The sequence below is a fragment of the Phalacrocorax carbo genome, chromosome 4 (genome assembly GCF_963921805.1).
Source record: "Phalacrocorax carbo chromosome 4, bPhaCar2.1, whole genome shotgun sequence".
In the NCBI taxonomy this organism is placed as follows: Eukaryota; Metazoa; Chordata; class Aves; order Suliformes; family Phalacrocoracidae; genus Phalacrocorax; species Phalacrocorax carbo.
The window spans coordinates 25467784-25492328 of NC_087516.1; the positions used below are offsets into that span (position 1 = coordinate 25467784).

At 40.0% G+C, this 24545-nt stretch overlaps 1 protein-coding gene across 2 annotated transcripts in view; it reads left to right on the plus strand.

Moving 5' to 3' along the window:
- The window catches only part of C4H4orf19 (chromosome 4 C4orf19 homolog), a 43327-nt gene extending 24677 nt beyond the window's left edge, over nucleotides 1-18650 (plus strand). For both annotated transcript variants that reach the window (XM_064449276.1, XM_009508951.2), the window contains 2 exons: nucleotides 15315-15362; nucleotides 16455-18650. In XM_064449276.1, the coding sequence (XP_064305346.1) occupies nucleotides 15331-15362; nucleotides 16455-17406 (984 nt within the window). In that variant the 5' untranslated portion in view covers nucleotides 15315-15330 and the 3' untranslated portion in view covers nucleotides 17407-18650. The remainder of the gene's footprint in view (nucleotides 1-15314; nucleotides 15363-16454) is intronic.
- Nucleotides 18651-24545: the final 5895 nt, after the last annotated feature.

The following is a 24545-nucleotide window of genomic DNA, read 5'->3' on the forward strand; positions in this document are numbered from 1 at the left end:
TTGGTTTTTTCTTTTTATTAAGAGAGGCTGATGTTCTAAGCAGTACACTGCCACCACAGTACCTGCCACAAGCAATATTTCAGACGAAATACACAAATCAGAAGCATTTGAAATATTCAGGGCAAGATGATTTTTGGGGACACAAAGCTACAGTTGAATACCACAGCTGAGACCACATATCCACCCCTGCCCTCAATCCTGCCTAAAGGCATATACACAAAAAATTCCAATACCTATTCGAAACAATCTCCACAGACATCTTTCAGACTACTGCACATCTAAGTAAAAAGGTATGGCATACTTAAAGGATAAAGGCCTGTTAACCTCCAGCAGCATCTCTTCATGCCCACTTCAAAAAATTCAAGTGGGGGGAAGAAAAAGAAGCAAAGGATCACTGAGCCTATCCACAAAACTGATGTGCAAACTAAGGAAGTTTTCAATAAACTAGAATGCCACAGTTCCATGAGTTAAATTACTTACACTTAATTGTTGTTTTCATAGATTTTATTATTTTCTTATTTTAACTTACAAGAATTTTACAACATCTAAATTATATGAGGTCTCCACCTTCTCTCCTTTCCCATTTTCCTCTGTTCAAAGTGTTTCCCAGATCACCTAAAGATTCAGTCTTTCAACAGCATTTTTTAAAAGGTTCTGCTATCTATAGCCCCCAAATTGCTGCAGAAGGCCAATAAATTGTTTTTGCTGCTGCACAGAACCCACAGGCAAATACAAGAGGCAACAGATCCAGAAGATGAAGGATCAACGAAGAGCTTAATTTCACAGCAGTGTACAGTGTGCTGCTGAGTTGCGAGCTAGTGGCAGCTATGTGACAGTGTACAAGGCATAATCACATAACATAGGTGGAACCAGTCTGGCTTGCCAAGCTTTTCTCACAGACTTCATCCTGTGGCAGTAGGCTATAGCCTTCGTGCTCATTGTCTGATAATTTCCATTTTCCTAATGTCTTAAGTAGAATTTCTTACCGATACCATCCATAGAACTGATAAAATAAAAATAAAATTATTCCAGGAGCCTACAAAAATATATTCATATTATATATAAGTATACTCAGTTGAGAAACAATCCACATCTAGAAAATACTTCTATGTTTAAGGAGGCTCGTAGTCTTCAGCTGATTCTGCAAATGGAAGTCTAAGGAAGAGTGAATCCTGAGCCAGAAGACAGAAAACAAGCAGCTCCATAGCCAGTTGTGCTGGCACACAAAATTCAAGTCAAAAGATTTGTTTGCTTTCCTGTCAGAACTGCAAAGAAATATCAAACTGTGCAGTTTCTGGCTCATTCAGCCCCAGAGTAATAAATATTCTGAAAGGCAGATTCTGTCCTTATTTGCATTCTCCCAGTCCCCTCTGGTGAGGATGCAAGAAGCTAAGGCCACATCATGGCCAGAAGAGAATCTGCTTTGTATTCACGTTGCCATGTGGATCTTGCTTTGCTACAGTATCTTAGTGACTACCAAACCAGTGACCTCAGTGACTAGCAATACCCCAATTTTCAGGTCAGTACCTGAGTTTAAGTCACACATAGGTATTGAGTTCCTGCAGCCATGCCTTATTAGGCACTCTAATTCATCAGATTGCTCAGCAGCATCTCACACACAGCCAAAAAGGGACAAAGCCAAAAGTAAATCTGTCAAGGGCTAGATGCAACCGCAGACCCTGACATACTGTTGTTTTCTGCAAATGTACCTTTCTGACCTCAGCATCTGCCCTTCCTCAAATTCAGCTAAAATTTCAATCTGATCTTTCACCAGGGACAGCAACGTCTTTCAACTACTGCTATCTTTAACAGATGACTTTGACCTCTCAGCAACTCTTGAGTTTTCTCAGTCCTGAAAATTTACCAAAGCTTTTAATGTATTGACGGATGAAGCAGCATGCTTGTATCCCCTCCCTCTACTTTTTGAGACCTAAATTTATCAAGTCCTGTGAAGTTATGAAGTCCTTCTTTGTTACCTCATCTTTCATCCAAAGGTTGAAATCTCACTTCTTTAGCTAGCCCTACAGACAGAACTAGAAGCATCTGTAAGAAAGTTACCACAAGACATTTAGGTTTTTCTCACTTCCTTAATATTTTAAAACTAGGTCTGAGACACCTAATGGAGAAAAAACCCAAACAAACCACCAGATTTGGAATTGTATGTAGTTTTTATGCCAGGAGAAACAGTTCAACCATTAGGAAAAAAGAAAGTGTAAAGAACAATAACATACATATGAAAACCTCTGTTTCCAGTGAAATAGACAACTGCTGAGAAATTAGTCAATGGAGGGACACATCAAGTTTTGGTTTTGGTTTGGGTTGGGTTTTGTTGGGGTTTTTTGTTTGGTTGGTTTCAGGTTTTTTGTGTTGTTTTTTTTTTTTGTTTGGTTGGGTTTTTTTTCTTCCAAGTAAACCAAAATGTCTCCACTGTTTTCAGTGTATAATTGTTTCTCAAGTAGGCACAAAGGATATGGATGCACCCAGTGTAAAAGGCTCATGGTCTTCAGGATGCTCAGACCAGGCCATTGAACAGGGCTGAAATTATAGAATATCACTGAAGCAGGATAGAGCAGTTCACACAGGTTTGATCCTCCAGCTAATAGGACACGGGGAAATACCTAGGACAGGCATTAGGTAGCACCTCACAGTACAGTTATTTCTAGCAAGAACCAGGAAGCAGCCTTGTGTGAGGGTAAAGAATAGGAACCATATGAGATGACAGAGAACAGAGGAGTATTTTGGAGTATTCAAATATTTCTGAAATTATTAGCAGCAAATAACAGCTTTTAATAGCTACACTAAAATGATGTGAACATGGAACAGAATTTCCAAATTAGTTTTTATTTTTACTGCAACACCTTTATAAGCCACCTCATATTCTGAAATAAACATAAAAAACTAACTCGGACATGTATGGCATACATTCATCGCCATGCACTGTTCTTTCTGCAGCCTCATGTAACCAAGTCAAAAAAGTTTTCTGCATGTTGTCTTCCTGCTACTCCCTTGGGAAGTCCCTGAGTCACAAGAGCAATGACCCTTTGAAATCCATAACCATGACTTCAGTAGTTGTGTTTCCAAAGCTAGGGAGCAAATAATGAGACAATTTTACCAACAAGAAGAGAAAACTGCTCGGACTACCATGGACCTATTCCCTCTTTAAGACCTTTTTATTTATCTGTACATATATGTGTACGGATACCCAAGGAGAGGTACATGAACATAGAAATACAACCTTATAACCTAACCTGCCACATCATTTATCACAAAGATTATGGCATAAAAATAATAAGCTGCTTCCTCTAACTGAAATGAAGCTGTCCTGCGAGACTGGACAAATGAGGCAAATTACGTTTTTCTCTTGAAAAGATTCACTTCATCATATACATGACACACATGAAGTCTCTGCTGGACTCAGGGAGGAAAGTCACAAATCAGCTGCCAATGCTCCGTTTCTACCCATACCACTGCTATGCCAGTGAGACCCAGACTCTCTGCAGTGTAATGCCTAGCTAGCAGAAAAAATTAAAGTTATCCATGTGTATGACATGTCCTCAGACCCTATTCAAGCTTCCATTTCCCTAAGCCCACGTCAGTCTATTGTATACCCCATAGATGCATATCAGCTGGTGAGGATACAGCCTTTTACATAGAATCAGGAAAATAGGGAATTTGACTGGATTTCTTATTCCAACTCCTCTATTATTTGGGCTCACTCTAATACTTCTAGCATCCTGGTCACACTTTGATGAATTTTAAGTGCTCAAGCCCAAAACTGAAATCCATAGCACTCTCTGGAAATTCACAGAGACTGCATTTCCACCCAGGTGTCTAGCTGATTAAAGCTGTTTTGATAGACAATACCAGAGCTCCAACCATCTTAACAGGTCTCAACAAAGTATCTCCTGCCAAGCTCCTCTGGGAATTGTAAAATAAACAGACTATTTGTATTTAGAATCAGGAAAGGCTGTCCAGGCAAATACATGATAGAACATGGAGTCCAAGTTAAGAGCAAGGATTTATAATCAAATATCTACATGCGTCTAAGCCAGGAGGAACAAGGCACTTCAGATGGATACCCAGCCAAGTCTACTGGGACCTTATGAACCCCTTGCCCTAGAGTGTGACTATACCAGATTTCCTGTGGCCTGAAACCACACGGCATTGCTGAGGCTCCAAAGCCTGGCAGGTGCATTAAGGCCACATTTCACAGACTCAGAGCACAATGTTCACCCTAAAACGCAGTAGCCACAGCAAATCCCAGTCAAAACCACAGGGAAAATGGTGATTATTTTACCTAGTATTCAAAGGGTTAGAAAATTCCCTCATAAATTAAAAGCCCTGGTTCAGGTTGACCCTCAGCCTCAAAGCCATGTCTCACAGCTGCCGAAGTCACATCCTTGATGGCATGCTGTGAGGAAGGCCGCTAAAGCCTGCCACTGGGCTCTTTCTATTGAAGTGTTTTAAAGAGACATTTGATGCAACCAAGGTTTTTCAGACCAAGGGTTGGAACCCAAGAATCCATTCTCCAAAGTGCAAAGTCACACAAGGTTGCAAAGAGACGCTTTAACCTACCAAGAGAAATGAGATCTCAGACACAGTCCCTCTTTGTTACATAAAATTTGGCTATAGCTATTTTGAGGCTCCAGCTGTGTTCCCAAACACAGATACCCACTTGGGCCCAGCCTAACACAATTACTGAATCAAATATAGTTTCTCTGATGATTGCATCTTTCACACGTACATGACCATCTGCTTATCATACCCATTTTTTGCCTTGCCACACATTTAGACCATGCATCCCTTGGGAAGGAGCACATTTCTATGTTTGCCTCTGCACAATATGGACCTAAACCTGATTTGGGGTTTCAGGCCCCACTAGAATACAAACTATTATATTCTATAGGATTAACAATTTTAAAAGACAGGAAATGTACACTTTAGTAACTTAAACACCAGACAGTGATGTAAGTTTGGGAAGACCAGATGCAGGGAATAAGCTTGGCTGAAGAGGAAATGAGTGGTTTTATGCTACAAGCGATATTTGTTTTTCCTTTGTGCAAACCGGCTAATGATTGTGAGAGTTTTACCCTTTGCCCACTCTTCCTTTTAATCATCAAAAATAAAACAAACATTTTGTACGGTAAATAATGGGGGCAGGGAAATGTTCTGCAACCTAGTGCTGTGAGCGATGAGGAACTTGTCAGAGGAAATGCATTTCCTCTTAAGTATCTTATAAATATTTAAAATCAATTGCAAAGAGCGTAACAGGAGAAAAGGACATGTTCAGATCACCTCTAAGTTGTAGCCCATGTGCCCGCTAGGGCACTCTACTGCAGTTATAAGGGCCTCACAAAAAGGTCCACCTTTCCTGTGAGCTGGCCTTACTTTCTCAGAGGTGTTTATAAAAAAGCCTACAGCTACCAGACGGATAAGTCACTGAATGAAATAATATAGGAATGACTTTAAAATAAAAAACATTGGCAGAGTGGAAATAGGAAGTTATGATGAGAATAAAAAACCTGGGACCTCATATACTGACTAATACTGTCAGGAAACCACTTCAGGTCAGTGGAAGGTCTGGCTGACCTTACTGTTTTGGAAGAGGAGGAGCTAGTAGGACTTAACATAGCTATGCATATTATTACTTTTATTTTTTAAGATCAGCTTAGGCAATAACTAACAGTTACAACTCAAAACACCTTCTGTAAAACTGATAGCATCTACTTTTCATTACCTTCCCCTTCCACCAGCACACCTGCAAACAAGCGCAGGTGTGCTAAAGCAGAATGGCAACACTCAAGCTTCCCTGCCTTGAGATCTGCCTGCCACTGCATCTTAGTTTGATGCAAAACAGCTGCATGAAAAAGCAAGAGGGTGAAGGGGCAAGGTGGGACTAGAAGTACCATCAGGATCTGATAAAAACATAGCTAGATGCCTGGGGAGACAGCAGCTGTAAAGAAGGGGAGAAGTTTCTGATGTTGCATTTGCATTAACTCAGATGCTCCCCACTCCGGGTAAAGTATTGACACTGGCATGTAACAACCAGCAGGTATTGCCATTGCCAACTACATCAGTAGAGTCACTTGGTATTACAACTACACATATGCAAGATAATTAGCACATATTTTTCTAGTATCAGCAAAATCAGGCTAAACCTGACCTCAGCTTTTTGAGTGAGAATATGAATGTAAGCAGACATTTCCATTACTCTGAGCATCCTGACTGCCAGAGTCACTTCTCATCAGGTTGTAGCCGGATATCACCCTGGAAGGGTGCTCTTCCCCAGCATTGAGAAATGCCACAGCACACACCCACAATTAGAGGACATGACTGACTCCTGCACAGTAGACACACCTCAGCTAGGAGACTGCATGCTCCCTTGGATGCTGTTGTGAATAATCCGAAGTTATTACATGCAGTTTGTACTATTTCATGTACACAGTAATTACCATTGACTGCTAATATTGTGATCCTGGGACAAAGAGCAGAGTAAGTGTAAATCTTTGTCAAATTATTATTATTGCAAACTTCCTGGATAAACACTTAGCACATGCATACATTTTCACATGACGCCATGCAGATAGGGGTTCAAATCATGATAACATTACTCCCACTGGTTATTTGAAGAGTAGGCCATAGTTTGGTGATTAGCTGATGCTGTATTGATGGTTCATTGGTCAAGCACAGTGTTTGTTATTTAGGTGTTTGATAATAAATCAATTTGCTCTGTAATCTGAAAAGCATGGGAGTAAGCTAATTAGAAACAATTCTGTTTGTGTCACTTGGTTTGCCTTTCCCGTTGCTATGACCACTCACCTACCTTTCTCATTTAAGGATTCTGTTATCCTACCATGTATTGCTGAAGCAAAACCATGTGATATCAGAGCTAATTCCTTGGTAGCAAAAGAACTACTCCATGTCAGAATACAAAGCATCAAACTTTATGAAGCTAGAACTGAGCGAGTCCTATAAATTTCCAGATAACAAGAAACACATGCTTCTGAGGCATGAGAATCTCTAGGTTTTGATACCTGTCCTAGTTAAAGCCACTTTTCTCCCCTGAAAAAACTATGAGTGTAAATCAGTTTCATCACTTCACTGGGAAGAAACCTAAATTATACCCCTAAGTCCCTACACAAAAAAACCAACCCCAAGCTTCATGCCTTGAATAGCATGCAGAATACATCAAATTCTTCCCTCACTGAAACAAACAGCCATTTTCTGTACACAGTGCCAGTCTGTAATATCACCCAAAAGTTTGACACTTCAGACACAGAAGCACAAAGAATCAGGCCATTACCTCAAACAATGTACAAACCATGGGCTCAATTCAGCCTGGCCGGGAAGAAAAAAGGGGAAGAACATCTTTAAAAAAAATACATAAATATTCTCAACAAGTGAAGATAGTGTAAGGATTATTTGCATTCATGCAATGATGACACTTGTCTGTGAAAAACAGGGGATCCAGTTTGAAAATGAACAAGCAGAGAGTGGCAATGGGAGTCAAACAGCTAAAGCTGACTGCCATAGGTCACCACTGTAGTTGTGCTGTGGCTAAAGGAGTTTTATGAGTCTTTGATGGGTCCCTCTGTGTCAGCTTCTTTTATCTTCACAGTTAGCTGTAGTAGAGATGCATGCAAACCATTCAGTGGGGAAATAAAGCCTCAGTGGAGAATAAAAGTGGCTGCTAAACCTGTGCAACTCCCTAGCTTTGTAAAATAAATGAAAGGACCACATTTGAGGGGGAAGAGTAATGAGGGGAAGGACAGGCAATGATAACCTTGGCAATAGCTTTGTGCTAGCAGGATGGCATACGGCTCTTTCTGGCGGATACTCTGACACTCCTTGTTGCCAAATATAGAGCCTGACTCTCTCAATATAGGAGGGTAAACCAAGCTGCATCAGGAAAAACATTTGCATAGTTCCCTTCTCTTGCAGAGCAATGCAGACAGCAGGGCAAGTCAGAGCCAGTCCACAGGTCATACTCCATCAGTGGGGTGACACAGCCAGGTATTCTAAGGCTGGACTGCATGACAGCTGAAGCATAGAAACGACACTTCAGTGCTGCACTTTAAGAAAGTGTGAACAAAGACTGAAGTCAATTCAGGTACAGAAAAACAGACAGAAAGAACCCATGGGATAGGACCCACTTCCTATAAGGGAGCATATTACGGTATTTGTTAAGGTTAGTTCATTTATTTTAGATTATATATGACAATTCAGTTGTTCCCTGAAGCACTTATAAAACAAATTTCCAAGCTAAGAATCAGTCAGAAAAAAGAAACGTAGACAGATTTCAGTCCAGCTTTAACTATTGGTCTTAATGCAGAGTTAAGCATAGACTAGTTATCAAATTGTTGCCTCTGTGACAACTATGCTAAAACGGGAGTTGCCAAAGGCTCTAGACACTCACTGGAAAAGGTCAGACATTCTATATGGTTTTATTTTTCACAATTTTTTCACTGTCACCTATACGCTAAATATGACTGTTCCAGCCAAATTGGACTGTAACTTTCAGGTACAAGAGTAGAGCTGATCTGGAGTTTTGTGGTAAAATAATTTGTTTTCAGAAGACATTTATCTGTCAGCTCCAAAGGTTTCATCAGTGGTGGTAGTCTCCACGGAGCATTAGCAGGAAAGGATCCTGGGCCCAGAACAGGTGGTTTGTTTGTGTTTTTCTGTTTTGTTTTGTTTCCACACACCCACCCACCCCCCCTTTGAAGGTCCTCTGGCCTCAGAATAGTGACTAAGGTCAGAAAAAAAAACAAAACCAGGATTTGAAAAGTTCTCTGTATTTTAAGCAAAGTGAAAAAGTTCTTACAGATTATACTCACCCAGAAGTAGTGATGAGCCTGCACAGTGCATGGCTAGTGATATTATATCCCTGCTCTTTCCTCCTTTACCACCTTTTCCCCGTTATCCTCTCTCCCTCTACCACAGGCTGATGTTTTTTCTACTGTATGTTTACTAGTTCTCTGAATTTCTAAACATAGTTGTTGTGCTTCTTTTATATTATCTGTCATCCAGATAAATTGTTCCTCTGCTTCTACCCCTCAGTAACACATTGTACTTTCTTCCTCCAACCTAGACACACCTGACCCATTCTCAGACCTTGGCACATGCTGAGGGCAGCCTCTGAAATCTTCCAAGGTGTGAATGCCTACTCAGCACAGACGGCAAACTGCACCTCCCACTAGGAGAAGCTTGCCAAGTGCCAGAGCTCTCTAAGGTTATTCCCACTCCACATTCTTTATATTCCCTCTGTACATATTTCTCTGCAGATGCCTTCTCTTTCCACATTAGCTTCTGTGACTGTATCTCCTAGCTGGTTAGCATTTGGCATCTATACGAGACCTCACTAGTAAAAAGACCCCACTAAGTAAACTGTGTATTAGTAGTGAGGCAGCCAGGTTTATTTTTGATGACTGAGGGTTTGTGACCTTTGCAAAGAGACTGGTAGGCTCAGGCCAGTACCCTGAGAATGGGCAGGTTTCACTGAGGAATGCAAAGGACAGAAGGGAAGATGGTGAAGATACTGGCAGGGTCTAGTCTGAAAGGTGCCTCTACTGGAAAAAGTGAGCAGAGAGAGGTGTCCCAGGCCCTGGAAGATGCATCATGCAGGCTCAGCAGCCCAGATAACACACACACAGAGGAAGAAAACTCCTCATTTTCTAATGTAGAGTGGGAAAGGATGGAGGAGAGATGAAAGCCAAAGAAATAACAAAAGCTTAAAGCACCAGGGGGTATGCATGTGGAAAACCCAAACAAACAAAAAACCCAACTGGCTTATAAAAATAACGACCCAGATCAAAAGCCACCAAGTCAGAGCTTATCAATTTGAGACCTACTAGGAAAGCTATTTTAGTATGCTCTCCCCTCACCTTTCTGTCTCTGCTTCTGGAAAGGTTAAAAAAAACCAAAACAAACAATCAAGACAGAAGAAAAATCACACTATGAATAAAAATGAGATTGGCCTTTTTCTGTTTCTATGTAAGCTTCCAAAAATATCAAGAAAAGTTGTCAAACCATTTTAATTTCTCCAAAATGTTTGTCCTTCCCTTTTCATGACATTACCTTTCGTTTGCCATTTGTTTATTCATAATACAGCTACAGTTTAAACAGACAATAGAAGCTATGTTATTACATAATTTACAATCAGATATGTAGTGTTTCTCAAATCTGATAAAGCAGAGTTCTCTTAAAGCACACTGGCTTGTAATACATTTTTGGAATCAGACACTATTTTGTTATCCTCAGCAAGGTCTCACGCTTTAAGGAAAGCCCCATTTCATTCTCTTAGCAGGTGCCACTAGTCTCCACTTTTTCAGCATTTGTTTTACCATAGGATTGGTCTATTGCTCTCCTCAAATTAAGTCTAATTACTACTTCCTTAATAACCATAGTAGGATTTTTCCCCAACTGGTTTTAAAATAGTCGCTCTTCCTTTCCTTTAAAGGAAGAAAGTCACTCTTTCATGACATCAGGTCTTCCTGGTCTCTCTGTGACATTCATTTAATACATTGCAAGGACATCATATCTAGACTCTATTTTGCATGGTCAACTAAATGTCTGCTGGGGTGGCTGGAGGAAACACACACAGAGCTGGGCCTCTTCCAACTTCTTCACTGAAAAGTATCATAACTAACTGAAGCAAGCACTGGCACTGAATATGCAAACCACAAGACTATCCTACTCTCGCATTCTGCAAGAATCTAATTATTTTGTAGAAACTGCTGCAAGCTCAACCTCAGAGACACTTTAGAAGATGCACAGAGTGGAATCATAGAATCATTTAGGTTGGAAGAGACCTTTACAATCACCGAGTCCAACTTTAAGCATAACTCTGCCAAGTCCACCACTAAACCATGTCCCTGAGCAACACATCTACACCTGTTTAAATACCTCCAGGGATGGTGACTCAGACACTTCCCCAGGCAGCCTGTTCCAACACTTAACAACCCTTTCGGAAAGAAATTTTCCAAATATCCAATCTAAACCACCCCTGGCACAACTTGAGGCCATTTCCTCTTGTCCTATCACTAGTTACTAGGGAGAAGAGACCGACCCCCACATCGCTACAACCTCCTTTCAGGTAATTGTAGAGAGAGATAAGGTCTCCCCTCAGCCTCCTCTTCTCCAGGCTAAACCACCCCAGTTCCCTCAGCTGCTCCTCATCAGACTTGTTCTCCAGAGCCTTCACCAGCTTCATTGCCCTGATCTGGACACACTCCAGAACCTCAATGTCTTTCTTATAGTGAGGGGCCCACAACTGAACACAGTATTCAAGGTGCGGCCTCACCAGTGCCAAGTACCAGGGCACGATCACTTCTCTAATCTTGCTGGCCACATGATTCATCAGCTACTCAAAGCTGGAATATTGAAAGTTCAAAATTAAGCAGAGTAAAAAATTTAATTCTAGGCCTCCCTCATTCCTCTCACCTGAACAGCTCTACCTCCCTCCTGTAAATGCTCCAAGTGTTCCAGTGCATGTTTAAAAAAAGTCTGTACTTAACATTTTAGTAGAGTTTTAATGGCAGATGTTGTGTTATTGTTCAGGATTAAGGGACTGCATAATTAATAACCAGAGACAGAAATTTACAGGCCTTCAGGAATTTCATGGTTGAGAAACAGTGATGTCTAGGATTAATGGCAATTTGATCTGAATTCTGAGGATCTAAATGTTAAGGCCAAGCATCTTACTGCTGCTTTAGAGAGGTAGTATTTTTGTGGGGGCGGGGAGAACTAGCCTTGAAAGTGTTCTGCAAGGGAACATTCCACACCACATCATGTGCATCTGAAATTATCCAAACAATTTAGCAGCACAGAATATTTAACAGAAGAAACTTCTGAAAAGGCAAAAAAGTTTGACCATAAAAAGAGGCAATGTTTCTAAACTCAGTATCAGAGAACATATTGTTATCTATTGCTTGAGCTCTCTAACCCTTTTTTGTTGCAAGTCTGTGACTTGTACTTGATTTAAACTGCTCCAGACAGGGGCTTATTTAACTACTTATCCGTTAATGGAACTACGAACATCACACCATACACAAGTCTTTAGACCAAGGTACCTAAAACAAGATAAGTAGGATTAAAGCATGCCTTTTCATGCTACAAAGCAATTTTTTCCCCCCACTTATTTGCCAACTTGACTTGAAAGCTTATTATGAATACAGAAGACAACAGCAAGGGGAAAAAAAACACACAATAGTGTTCAGACAGTGACATTGTAAAACCATGTTCCTATTTCAGGGATGTGAAATAATTTATAAGATAATACAAAGTGTTTTCCATATGTAAGTTCATTAATGCCAGAGGACTGATCCAGTTGTAACTAATCAGCAGAAAAGCTTAACACAGTAGCTGCAGAGATAATTCAAACAGTAACTGTAATTAAAAAAAAAAACCAACCAGGAAAGTGCTTCCTATGAAAACAACAACAGTAATTTCCATTTATAATTGTCTTCTATGATGATTACAAGCATCTTTACAACAGAATAAAGGACAGCAATTAGCACTTTCCAATGGCTAAAACCTTTATGCAAGATTTTGAGATTTAAAAATCACAAAAAGTTAAAAGTACAAGCAGTGAGTAGGAAATTTGTCAGATAAAAGTTTAAACAGAAGCAGCCTGACCTGAAGTGTCCACACCCAACTAGAAGCAATATCTGTTCTCAGAACTGGTCTGCATACAACCAGGACTGGTTTCACCAAACCTACAAATTTTAAAGCCAAGCCAAAGGCTGCGCGGGCATTTCAGTAGGCTCACATGGCAACTGACAGCAATTGAAGTTATCATGATTTAGCAGAGCTGAAATAATATTTGCATACTCTTACCCATAGCAAACATGAGGCATGGTAAGAGTTTGTAGAGAAAGAGGCTTAACATAAGCCAAGTTACATTGCCTTTCCCATGAACAGAGACCACACAGTGACTTATCTAACATATGGTAACCTGCCAACCATTGAGACTTGAAGGTTGGATCTATCAACAGCTGGTCAACTTTATGCAGCTTTTGTTCCTTCAGTTTAGATGCAGGTTTAAGCTAAAACTAGAGATGTCAGTCAAACCAAAAAAAAGCATCCACACAGGGCTTAGCTCAACTGAATTAGCTTCAAATCAGTCTTAACCTAAAGAAGGGCTATAGCTCATTCAGCTTTTAACATGATCAAAGCAAATTGTATTAAGAATTCCTGTTTGGCTGGAAAGGATGACTACACCAGCCAGCTCGAGTAAGCCCCATATCAAGTCAAAACTGTCCAAATGCCTTTGTACTGCAGAGCAATTGCATATAAGGAGGGTCTGTACACATGACCGCCTCACCAGTTATTGCATCCTCTTCAGATGAAAAACCCTGTCAGAATTCCTGCTGTGATGTTGAGGGGTGCAGGACAACGACACGTAGCACAAGATCAGCAGAAATGCAGAAGGAAAAATGCATTTAAGGAAGATACAGAAGCAGCACCAAGACAAAGGAAGCAAAGCAGCTGGCTCACAAGCCATCCCAACAGGCACTGAGCTACAACAAGCTGGCTGTTAGAAGCCTGATAGAAATTTCTGCTCCACATGCAGACAAAGACAAAAAGCATAGGTAGGAGCAGCTACACCCTAGCTAAAACCAGCTGCTGAATGGCTGTAGGCCCTTCGTGGGTCTAGGAATAAGGGAGTTGACATCAGGCATTTTGTTCAGTGCTAACACCAGAGGAAGTCAGATTTTCAAGGGGAAAAAGTGAGATGATAAATCCATACTGAGTTTTGTTTGTAATTTCTGCTAGCATAATTACTGGTGTACAGTTCAGGCCATGCCTGGTAAGAACAAATCAATACTACTCTCCCTTGGTGTTTTGTGAATAAATCACTCTAGAAAATACCCTGTCCTTGCGTCATCAATTTCTGTTTTATGGGCTGCTGTCCTTAGGCAGTGGCAAAAGTATGTAAGGTTGTAGAACATCTCAAGAGAAGAAGAAAGAGCCTGAATATGATGGACAAAACATATTAACAACCTGTCCTGACTTGATTAACTTGAAATAAGAAAGCCCCAACCCATAGAGAATAATGGTTTTTTTCTAGGATTTTAGAATGTTCAGATCTCTGTCTTCACTTCAGGTTCAGAACATAAAGGTTCTCAAGGGTCCAAACTAGCAAACTATTTCTTCCCATAATAAAAGACTTTGGCATATGAACCATGTAATAGATAGATTTAGCATCATCCTGGGTCAGGCAATGACACACATACACAGAAAGCTTGCAATATGGAGATGTACCAAAATGCAAACACTCTGCTAGCTCTAGACAAATTCTGAAGAATTTATCATAGTAAAAAGCCAGTGCAACACACTGCATATAATAAAGTGCCAATCCCAGCAATATGTTTTTGTCTAAGAGATAGTCCACAAAAATGTCACCTCAGTGCTCAGTAGCTGTCACAGAGGCAATTGAGTGGGGACAGGAATTATTAAGAAAGAATAAATCTGTGGTTCCCCGCCCCTTAAAGAACTCTGCATTTGTGGTTCCCACACCTCACATAAGAAGGATGTTGAAATGCAAAAGGCATAGAGAACCACCACAAGGACAACCTATAGGCACAAAACAATGTCAGTATGGGTAACATTTAGAAAGATGAGGATTCTTCAGAGTGCATATCAGAACTGAAAGGACAATACAGGACCCATACTATAGTGACAATAGGACATGATGCTCACTGCTCTAATAGAAGAACTAGAAGGCATCAAATAATCAAATACTGCTAGTAAGAACCAGATTCAAGTAAAACAAAAGCAGGTGCTTATTCACACAGGCAGGGCTGGCCTGTAAAACTCCCAAGTAAAGGATGCTGTAGATCCTAACAGCTTACTGGAGTTCAGAAAACAATTGGATAAATTCATGGAAGAGAAGTCCATCAATAGCTGCCAAAAAACCCCACAAACCAAACAAAAGAAACCACTCAAAAAAAACCCCAACCACCAAACACAAACCCCCAACCCAACAAAAAAAAAAAAAACCACTACTCTCTGACTTCACAGTCTCCAAATCAGAAAACTGCTTAGGAAAATAGTCTGGGAGAACACCACTATCTGTTCAAGAACTGTTAAATTCTTCCCCAGATTTTTCCCCAACTAAAGGCCACTGCCAATGGAAGACAGCAACCTAGAAAGATCTTGAACTGTACTGCATCTGTTCTTGCATAGGCATCTTTTTAGCTAATAAAACCCTTCTAAACATGAGCATCATTTTCAATGTAATTGCCCATATATTAATTTCATAATGCTTTACTCACTTTCCCCTCTCCCTTGCCTTCCTTCTCTCTTTTCAGATTAAAGAAAATCCAGATGGGGTGCAGGTGCTGCAAAATGATACAAAGGTACATCAGAACAAGAGTTGCTTAGACTGAATAAAAGAAATGCATTAAAACACGTGACTGTGCTCCCCGACACCTGTTGCTTAAATTAAGCCTGTTTACAAGGTTGGAGTTTTCCCAAAGTTTACAATGTCTTTAAAGTCACGCCAGAGCACAGGCATACTGATTTCCTGTGAAAGTCCTTTTGATTTACTGTAATTGAAGCCCATTTCTATAATTCCTAACCCACAGAAAAGTTGCGTGGCACTGAAAAACCATCTTTAGCAAAGCTTCTTCTCATTTAGGTGGCATGACTTTCTCTCCATTCAGTAGAATGAGGAGCACAGACTTCTGTCAAATCCTCTCTCTCTCTCTCCCCTAAGCAATGAAAATGAACTACAGGTCCTTGCCTCCATCATCACTTTTAAATGTAGTTAGTTGTGGGAACAATTTCCACATTAAAAGTCTCCCTGGAGAGGGAGACTAGCTGGTTTTAGAAAGACAGCACTTCAGCCCCACTTGATGGTTACTCCTTCCCTTAGCCACATCTCCAGAACAGGTAAGGAAGTGGGAAAAGTGGTGCTATGAGAGAAAGAAGGGAGGTAATGAGAAGAGAGGCTCTGAAAGAAATAAGTCAAGGAAAAGTTGGGAGCAAGAGAAAAGAAATTAAGAAAGGAAAAAGGGGACAAAAATAAAGAGAAACAAAAAAGACTTGAAAGGAAGAACACCAGGGAAAAAAAAAAAGGAGACATTTTAGCAACTACATAAGGATATTAATTAATGTGGTGACTACTCATTGGCTAACCTACTCCCCAGAAGGAAAAAAAAAAAAAAAGGCTGGGAACATGCAACAACCAGCACAAGGTTCTCTGACATCCTCCTTATGCTCCTGGTGAATCTCACTACAGGGGTTAGTTACGGTCAGTCCCAAGGGACAGCAGCCTACAGCACAGTTCAGCATTCCTTTCAGTTGAGCTCATTCTCAGGACCCCAGGTAAAGCTTAGTCACACTAGTTCCTCAAGATCTCCAGCTTAAAAATTAAACTTAACCCTTTTTCTAGTTATATTGATTAACAGCATAATTAACATTTCCTCTACAAATTTTCCTTTCTCCAGCTATATTTTTGATTCAGAAGAAGTACAATCTGGATGCATTCATGAAGTGAACAGCTACCAACACAATGAGCAAGGAAGCTATAAATCCAAATTCAAAGAGAATAGTGAAATTCAAGAACACATAAATGAACTCCAGAAGGATGAGCTAAACAGAACAGAAAATAAACCCCAGGTAAATAGTACAAAAGAAACTCTCTGGAACCACAGAGGCCATGATTTTCAAGATGATAGCCTTGTGAAGCGTGTTGCAAAGCTTGATGTTGCAGTCAATGGTGGTAACTCCTGCACTGGAGTGCACCCCATGCTCAGTCCCAACACAAACCCAGGGAAAGAAGCCAGTGAACAGGGACCCTCCAGCCAGTCAGTGGAGTCTCCTTCAGCCAGCAACAGAGACTTTTATACCAAATTATATGGGTCTGGACAGGACCTTGACCTGGAGGCAGGCAGGCAGAGGAAGGCAGCCTGCAAAAAGCCAAACAATATTCAAGATGAGACTTCCCAGTCTGAAGATGATAGCATCTTTCTCAAAGGAGGTGCAATACTGGAGACACAAAACAATGCCATACAACTACCAGATATTGATTATCCTCAAAATGGCGATGAGACCAGGAATTATGTGGAAAAAGATAGCTTTTCAGTCAACTGTGCACATCCAGACCAAAACACCCGGCCTTCAGCAACACAGGACCAGGACTTTTGTGTAACCCCACCTTCATCTATCAAGGAGAGCAGTATTGAACCTTTTAAACCTGACTCTGCAAGTTTGAGTGAGAGCACTCCTGGTGTTATTGCTGCCGTGGCTGTTACCAAAGTAGCACAGGCACCCACACGCCCTGACCACACAGGCATCAAGGGAGAAATTGAGGAGGAAGATGCAGAAGTAGCAGCAGCTCTGGCTGCACTGGATGCTGCAACTGCAGGGGAAGACCTGGAAGATGAAGACGAGTACTAGATGAAGGTTTCTTTTTAATACACTGGGTAAGATCCAGATTTTATTTCTGGATCTATATGAACACATGCACAGCACATGTGGACAGCTGTTATAAACAGCATATATAAAAGGAGCTGGGACTAAAACTATGTCCCTTCAGGTGTTTTATACAGCCTTTTAGTTTCTACTGCCCAATGTACAGAAGTGCCCCTTGGTTAATGGTAATACTAACACTCTTCTCTGGGCCAACCAGAAAGACAAAGCATCATTTCTGCCACACAGGATATTCTGCTGTATACCCACCTCACCTGGGCTCATGCAAACATTTCCTTTGGTTTTGACCCTCAAGAGGGTCTGCACACACTGCATGTTCCAGGTTCAGATCACTTCCATTATTTAAAACAGAACTATAGAAGCCATAGAGTTTAAAACCACAGATTTTCATCATGTTAGGACAAAAAAATAAAACCAACCCAAAGTTCTATGATCTAATGAAGTATGAAATAGGGAAGACAGCTTGGCTTGCACTTCACTGCAGTTATGGTTCAATTGCTGCTTAAACTTAAGTATGTGCATGTGCAGCTGACCTCACCTCTTCCCTTACCCCTCCCCTGGACTTTGTTTGATACCCCAAGTGACCTACTTCAGTTCATTTAAACAGCAGAAGCCTAGCCAAATCTAAGAGTGGGTAACTTTCTGTTGGTTTAATCAGCTGAAGTAGCTCATAGGAGAACTGCACACACATTATCAGAGGTGCTGGAAAGGGATCAAAACTCAGTCCTACCAGTTAGGATGGATTAAAACTGTTGTAAAACTACAGTCTGAGACCTCTCAACTCTGCTGAATTTTCCAGGCACACATCACTTGCCTTAACAATACAGTTTGCAAACAGGTTTTGTCTCAAACTTCCCCAGCAGGATGTGTTTTGTTTATATAAAAAACAGCAAGAGCCAGTGCAGACCCATCCCTGCCTCTGCTGCAGTCCTTAAACTTACAGCAGGAAAGGGATTGAGCTTCCAAGTTGAATTAAGCATAAGATCTGAAAATATCAGAGCTGTATTCCTGGAGTGTTTACCCTTTCTCTCATCTTCAGACTAGTATGTTAACTGTTCTTGCAGGAAGCAAAGGAGATGGACCAACTTGGTGCTGCCATTTCATCAAAAGTAGAATCTTAATGGTTGAAACAGAAAGTGCTTGACATTTATATTGACATTTTGTGGTTTCTGAGTCTGTTATAAACTCTTAATAAATTTTTTAATCCTATGAAAGATCATCTGGTGGCTTTTGTGCTTTATGCATATTCTGATTGTATAACAAGTACTACAAGATATATCCTTCGTTAGAGGTATGAAAACCACCAACTGTGTATTTGCCAACAGTATACGCTGAACCCTAGTCTAACCATTAACACACAAAAGGATCAGAATATTAGGAGGTGGGGTTTATGTAACGGGTAGATATTTAAGTTATTTCTGTTCAAATGCAGATTCCCTCTTTTCCCCCAAATACTGTAAGCCCAAATCAAGATTTCAATTTCTCAAAACATTAATGATATCCCTAGGAGCAATTAAAAAAAAACCCCAAACCTGAAGTCCCAGCTTCAAGAGAACTATATTCAGCTACAGATGAAAGTCACCACATTGTATATGTAAAATAAAAAAGCTTTTTATATTTTTAAAGTATCATGAACTCTTGATTTCTCTACAACTTTTGTACTTTAATAGACCCTTCTAAGCATTTTCGTAAGTGCGTACAAGTTTTATGTGCATATTTGTGCAAGACTACTTGCACATTGCATATAACTAGTTATGGTTATGACAGGACATAGCATATGTCTGCTTTTATATTCTGAGGGTCCTGAGGGCATCACCAGGCCTGATGGGCCCTGCCCACACCCTGGGGCTCCCCTCAGGGCCATCAGACCCTTCCCAAGCTCCCCACATCCCTGCCTGGCCACAGGCCTCACTGAGCTGGGCTTACCTGCAGGCCGACCACCTGGCTGAGCCTCAGCCCGGCCCTGGGAGGTACCCGATGCCCTGATCTGGGGCAGCCCTGGTGCCCCCCACCCAGCCCCGCTCCCTGGCTGGGGTGGTGGGACAGGCCCTGCCTGCCAGGCCCAGGCCTGCTGGCCCCAGGGGAGCCTCCACCCTTTCCCAAGTCCCAGACCCAGGGAGCCGCCAGCCCCTGCTGCACCATGACACTGACCATGAAAAAGGATTTAAATAAAAAAAGTTAAAGAAAGAAATGCAACAAATACCCCAGGAAATCTATCCGATTTTTCAATATTCACTCGATCAGATTTTTCTAACCTGAACTCCAACCTGAACTTTAAGTGCAAATCACAGCAAGTTTTCGTCTGCTCCCCAAGAATTAAAATGCACTAGAGGAAAGCAGCTGCTCAACCCCAACCAGTGCCCTGCACACTCTAAACCAGGCATCCCTTCTACAGGCAACTGCCTGCAATCGTGGGCCACCGGCCTTAAACCCTCTGCAAGAGATCAGCTCGGCCACAAACATGGCATTTCTTGTAGCCCAAGTTTTCATTATCTTAAATATAAGAAAGGCAAAGCCAGTGTAAAGCAAGCACATTCACTGCATCAGAAATAACTGGTCAATACTTTTCTTAAAAACAAAACAAAAACCAACCAAAAAAAAAAACCACGAAAAACAAACACATACAAAACAAAAAGAAGTCAGGCACATGCATACCTCAAATCTGCATGATATGGAAAGCTTCCATAAAATAAACCTATGAGGTATCGCCAGCATTCAGACTTCTCTTCTCTGCTATGTGCTCTGTGCAGGATTTTTCGGGTTTTGGGTTTTTTAAATATATAGATGGTTTTTATACTTATATATGTGTTTATTTCCCTTCAGCTCTACCATGTCACCAGAATGTCAAGAATTCTTAACCATTTCTTAGACTGCAATACACTTTTCACAATGAATGTACAAGATAATAAATTTTCATATATAATTTTTAAATATCACAATTTTCTCCATAAAGATCAACTTTTAAATAATTATGTGAGAACCAAATCTTATTCAGTTCGCTCAGATGTTGATGCAAAGAAACACAAACAATGCCAGTTTGAACAATCCATTTTGCCCAGACAATTGTGAGAGTAAAATTTAACATCTTGGGAAACAAAGTCACAGGAAAAAAAAAAAAGTTACTGGAGTCAAGAGAAACTGTGTATTTTAAGGCTTCTCTCAAATACTACACATCTTTTAAGACACCTCTTCCTCTTTACCCCAAACACCATAAATTTCAGATACCAATCAATTAAGTTTCCTATATTCACACAACTCAGTTAATGAAGTAGAGCTTAAATGGTTCAGTTTTCCTTTGATACTAAAGGAATTAATGGAGTAGCTGGTTGGCCAGTATCTATTCTTAATGTTTCTACATTTGATGTAATTCTATATAAGTGAGTGTGAAGACATGTGTAGCAATAAAGAACAGCATCAGGATGGGAAACTATTGTAACAGCTTGTATTTCTAGGAGCGATTTTGCATCTTGGAAGCTCATGTTTAACTTGTTATTCTTTAAAGCTATTAACAAAGCTTAAAGGGAAACTGTAATCCTTCTGTATATATGCAAGAGACACTGAGGAAGAGCAAGCTTAGTACCTTATCATTTAGCAGTGGGTCACCACTAGATTATGAAAAAATTCAGATCACCGTAGAGGTTCCAGATATGACAACAGCAGTGGAAGACAGCCCAGTCCACCCAACTCACAGAAGTTAATTATTTCCTAGAGAAAACACTATGGGAGAAGTTTGTTTACAGAGCAACAGAAGAACCTGAAATCTGATCCTACAGAAGCCTTTAATTCAGCAAACAAAGCCCTAACAAGAAAGCAGGAACCTGGAAATAGATAAATTCCACTCAGACTTCTTTTCTTCTTTTAAAGAACAAAGGCAATTGGCTGGGCAAGTGTTGCTATGGAGACCTCCCATTTAAAAAATAAAATCCAGAAATAGAAAGTCTATTATTTCCTAAAAGATACTTCAGACTTGATTGCTTTAAAGTAATCTAAAAATACCATTTTTATCATCATTTAAATCATGAAACAAGTAACAGACTTTAAAAAAAATGAATCTTGACCTTATGTTGCATTTGTAATTTCAATTTCCTAAACGTGACTTGATTTTCCAAAAGATTAATTCTTGCCGATGTAACACATTTTGCTAAATGAGGACAGAATATCTCAAATTTTATTAAGGCCCGTATATATGGTATTTCACACATTTATTCCAATGCCTGTATTAGTACATTTTAATTACACCGAAACAATGAAGATTAGTAAATTATTTATCTTGACTTGCCATCTCTCTCCTTGCATGTAGATGGAAACTGGAATCTAAGTTGTGCAAGCATCACTTAAATTTACTTTCTCATGTATTCAGCATGTTTATCAGTCTTTCCACATTAAGAACTAATTTACTTTTAAAAGGAAGTTAAATCAACATAATTATTTCAGACACTGTGTCCTTCCAGCCATACAATGTTTATGAGTAATCATTAGAATCGGATTAAGACCTTTTCACTGGTCTTTCCAACATGTACTGCCCGTAGCAGAGACAGTTGTTCTTACCATCATGAAATCAAAACAGAAATTCCTCAACTACTGTCCAGGCCAGGCTTTCCAAGTTTCATGCCTTCAAATACAGAGCTAGAGACCTCAGCCTCAGGACTACCTTCTCCATTAACAATTTCACTTGGCATCTCAGGGAAGCTTGTTTTTAACCTTACCTTCATTTTGAATGCTCACAATCATTTTCTAAACTTCAGATCAGGCCATCCTTGAACTGAACCAGTTGGATAAACAGAGAACAGGAAACATAGCCTGCACCTACAAACAATACTAGTACAGACTGACCATTTCTGCAAACCCTATCCCACCTGCTTTGGAACTTTTTCCACTTCAAACAATGAGCTGTTGAAATTTTGGAAGAAGCTAAATGTGCATCCTGGATTCTATGAGAGACTGAAATACATTATAGAAATATTATGGCTTAACATAAGCAGTCACAACTTTTTAAAATTTTTACTGTTAAATACAATTTTAATTTTGATAACATTGTTTAATCCAACTTCACAATACAACTTTATTAAACAGACTTACTCCCCCACTCCCCACCTCTTCCTCCTTTAGTCAGAGGAAAGCAGTACTACTCCCTTGTTCAATTTAATTCAGAGAATTGGCTTCTCTCAGTGAAGCAGGAAGGATAATGGCTGTCTTGATTTTGTTTTTAATCTGATTGCTAAAGTACAGATCCCAAGCAGTCATCTCACAACCATCATGAACAAAACTATGGAGGTTACACCATTCCCCGCTCTGAATCTTGTTCGAAAATATTATAGATTAAACAGGACTTAACAGGTTTTTGCTGTACTTCATAATTCAATTACTGTATACTACCAACTGAAAAACGTTTTTTATGTTTTGTTTCAGAATAAAATAAGTCTTTCAGGAAATACAGCATCCCAACACTATGTCAGGTTGCAGATGACTTAAATACTGAACCGACTCCACAATACAACCATGTCACATGGAGACCGCAGTTTAATTTGCTCATTGAGCTCCCTTCTATGTTCTGAGCCAGAGAGTAGCCTGATTTTTATAAGGGTACAGAAGCAGAAAGGAGCAAGCCGACACCCTCTGCTACTCACCTGAACCTCAGGCACAGCCAGGTTTTCAATAACCTGATCACACATGCTATGCCTTGCTCTTAACATGTGGAGGTGTACCAAGTTATAGCTAATAACCTAGCTAGACTTACCCAAAAGGAAAGGATGGTAAGTGACAAAGACAAGATGACTACAGAGCAAAATGAATGTATGAATGAACTGTTTAAGTATTTGAGGACAAACTGTAGGCATCCGGCCAAGAATGAATAAGCTAAGTTGTTTTCATCTCATGTCTAAAGGTTGATACCTAAATAAAGTTTTACTTTCCTTTATTTCTCATTTGAGAACCTCTTCCAGAAGCAAGATGATACCAAATGAACTTCGGGATTTTCCTCAGGCTACTTCTTTCACAAAATCTTCAGGAAACAAAAAATCCATGCAAATTTCCATATTTCCAATACAAGATTATTATATGAAGAGACTTTGCTGTGGCCAAAAGTGGTATGAGTTTCTCCACAATCCATCTCCAGAACTGAGGAAATATTACAGATTTTTAACATCACAAATTTCAGTTTGGTAGATAAAAGTGACACAGGGGTTAATCTAACAAACATACGGCATACTTTGCCAGAACAATGTCATTGTCTGATTTTGGTTATTGTTAATTTTTAATGATTAATCTCCTGTTTATGCAGACTTGCATACAAAACTCATTCAGTTAGCATCTGCAAAGAACTGTACTAAAGATCCAACATTAATCAAAATCAAGACAAATTATCAAAAGCCCTACAAAGTAATACACATATTCCACCCTGCCCGGCAATTACTTTTCCAGAGTCATGCATAAGCATTAATCAGCAGCTGATACACACCGCTATTGTTTTGACATACGCCACACAGATCCTGTCCTTCCTCACTGCTTTGATTAAAAGTTCAGCTTAGGGACAAACATACGGCATTCCTTCTAATAACTGCAGCAGCTACTTCCAGGTCACCCTCTTTGTGCCCACCTCGCCCTTTCCTTTCCCGGGGCACAACAGACCGGGACACTCACTCCCAAGGCAGCAAAATGCTATTGCTGAGAAACACTGAGGCACTTCAGATCTCCGATTAAACTAGGGCTTTTTAATTTTTTTTTTTTTTTAGTTTTTTAAAAACTGATACATTCCAAAAGGTTTTTGAATTATCAATAAAAGCTTCAATAGCTCCCTCTGCTGTCAGTAAATACATATTTCAGCTGCTCTACGCAAAACCTGCTCGCAGCTGACAGAAAACATCACATTCCTGTCTCTGTCTTTGCACGTGTATATATGGGTAAACACATGCAGGTATGAGGAATCCTCGAAAAATAAGATTGGGGAAATATTATGGGTATTTGAATTTAACAGTCTCCTAAGATTGCTGCTTTTAAAGGATAATTATTTTGACTGTAAATCAAGATACTGAAGACCAGCAGTTAAATACTATTTTCCTACACTAATTTAAAAACACTATCTTTTTCAATGCAAAAATCACACTGTA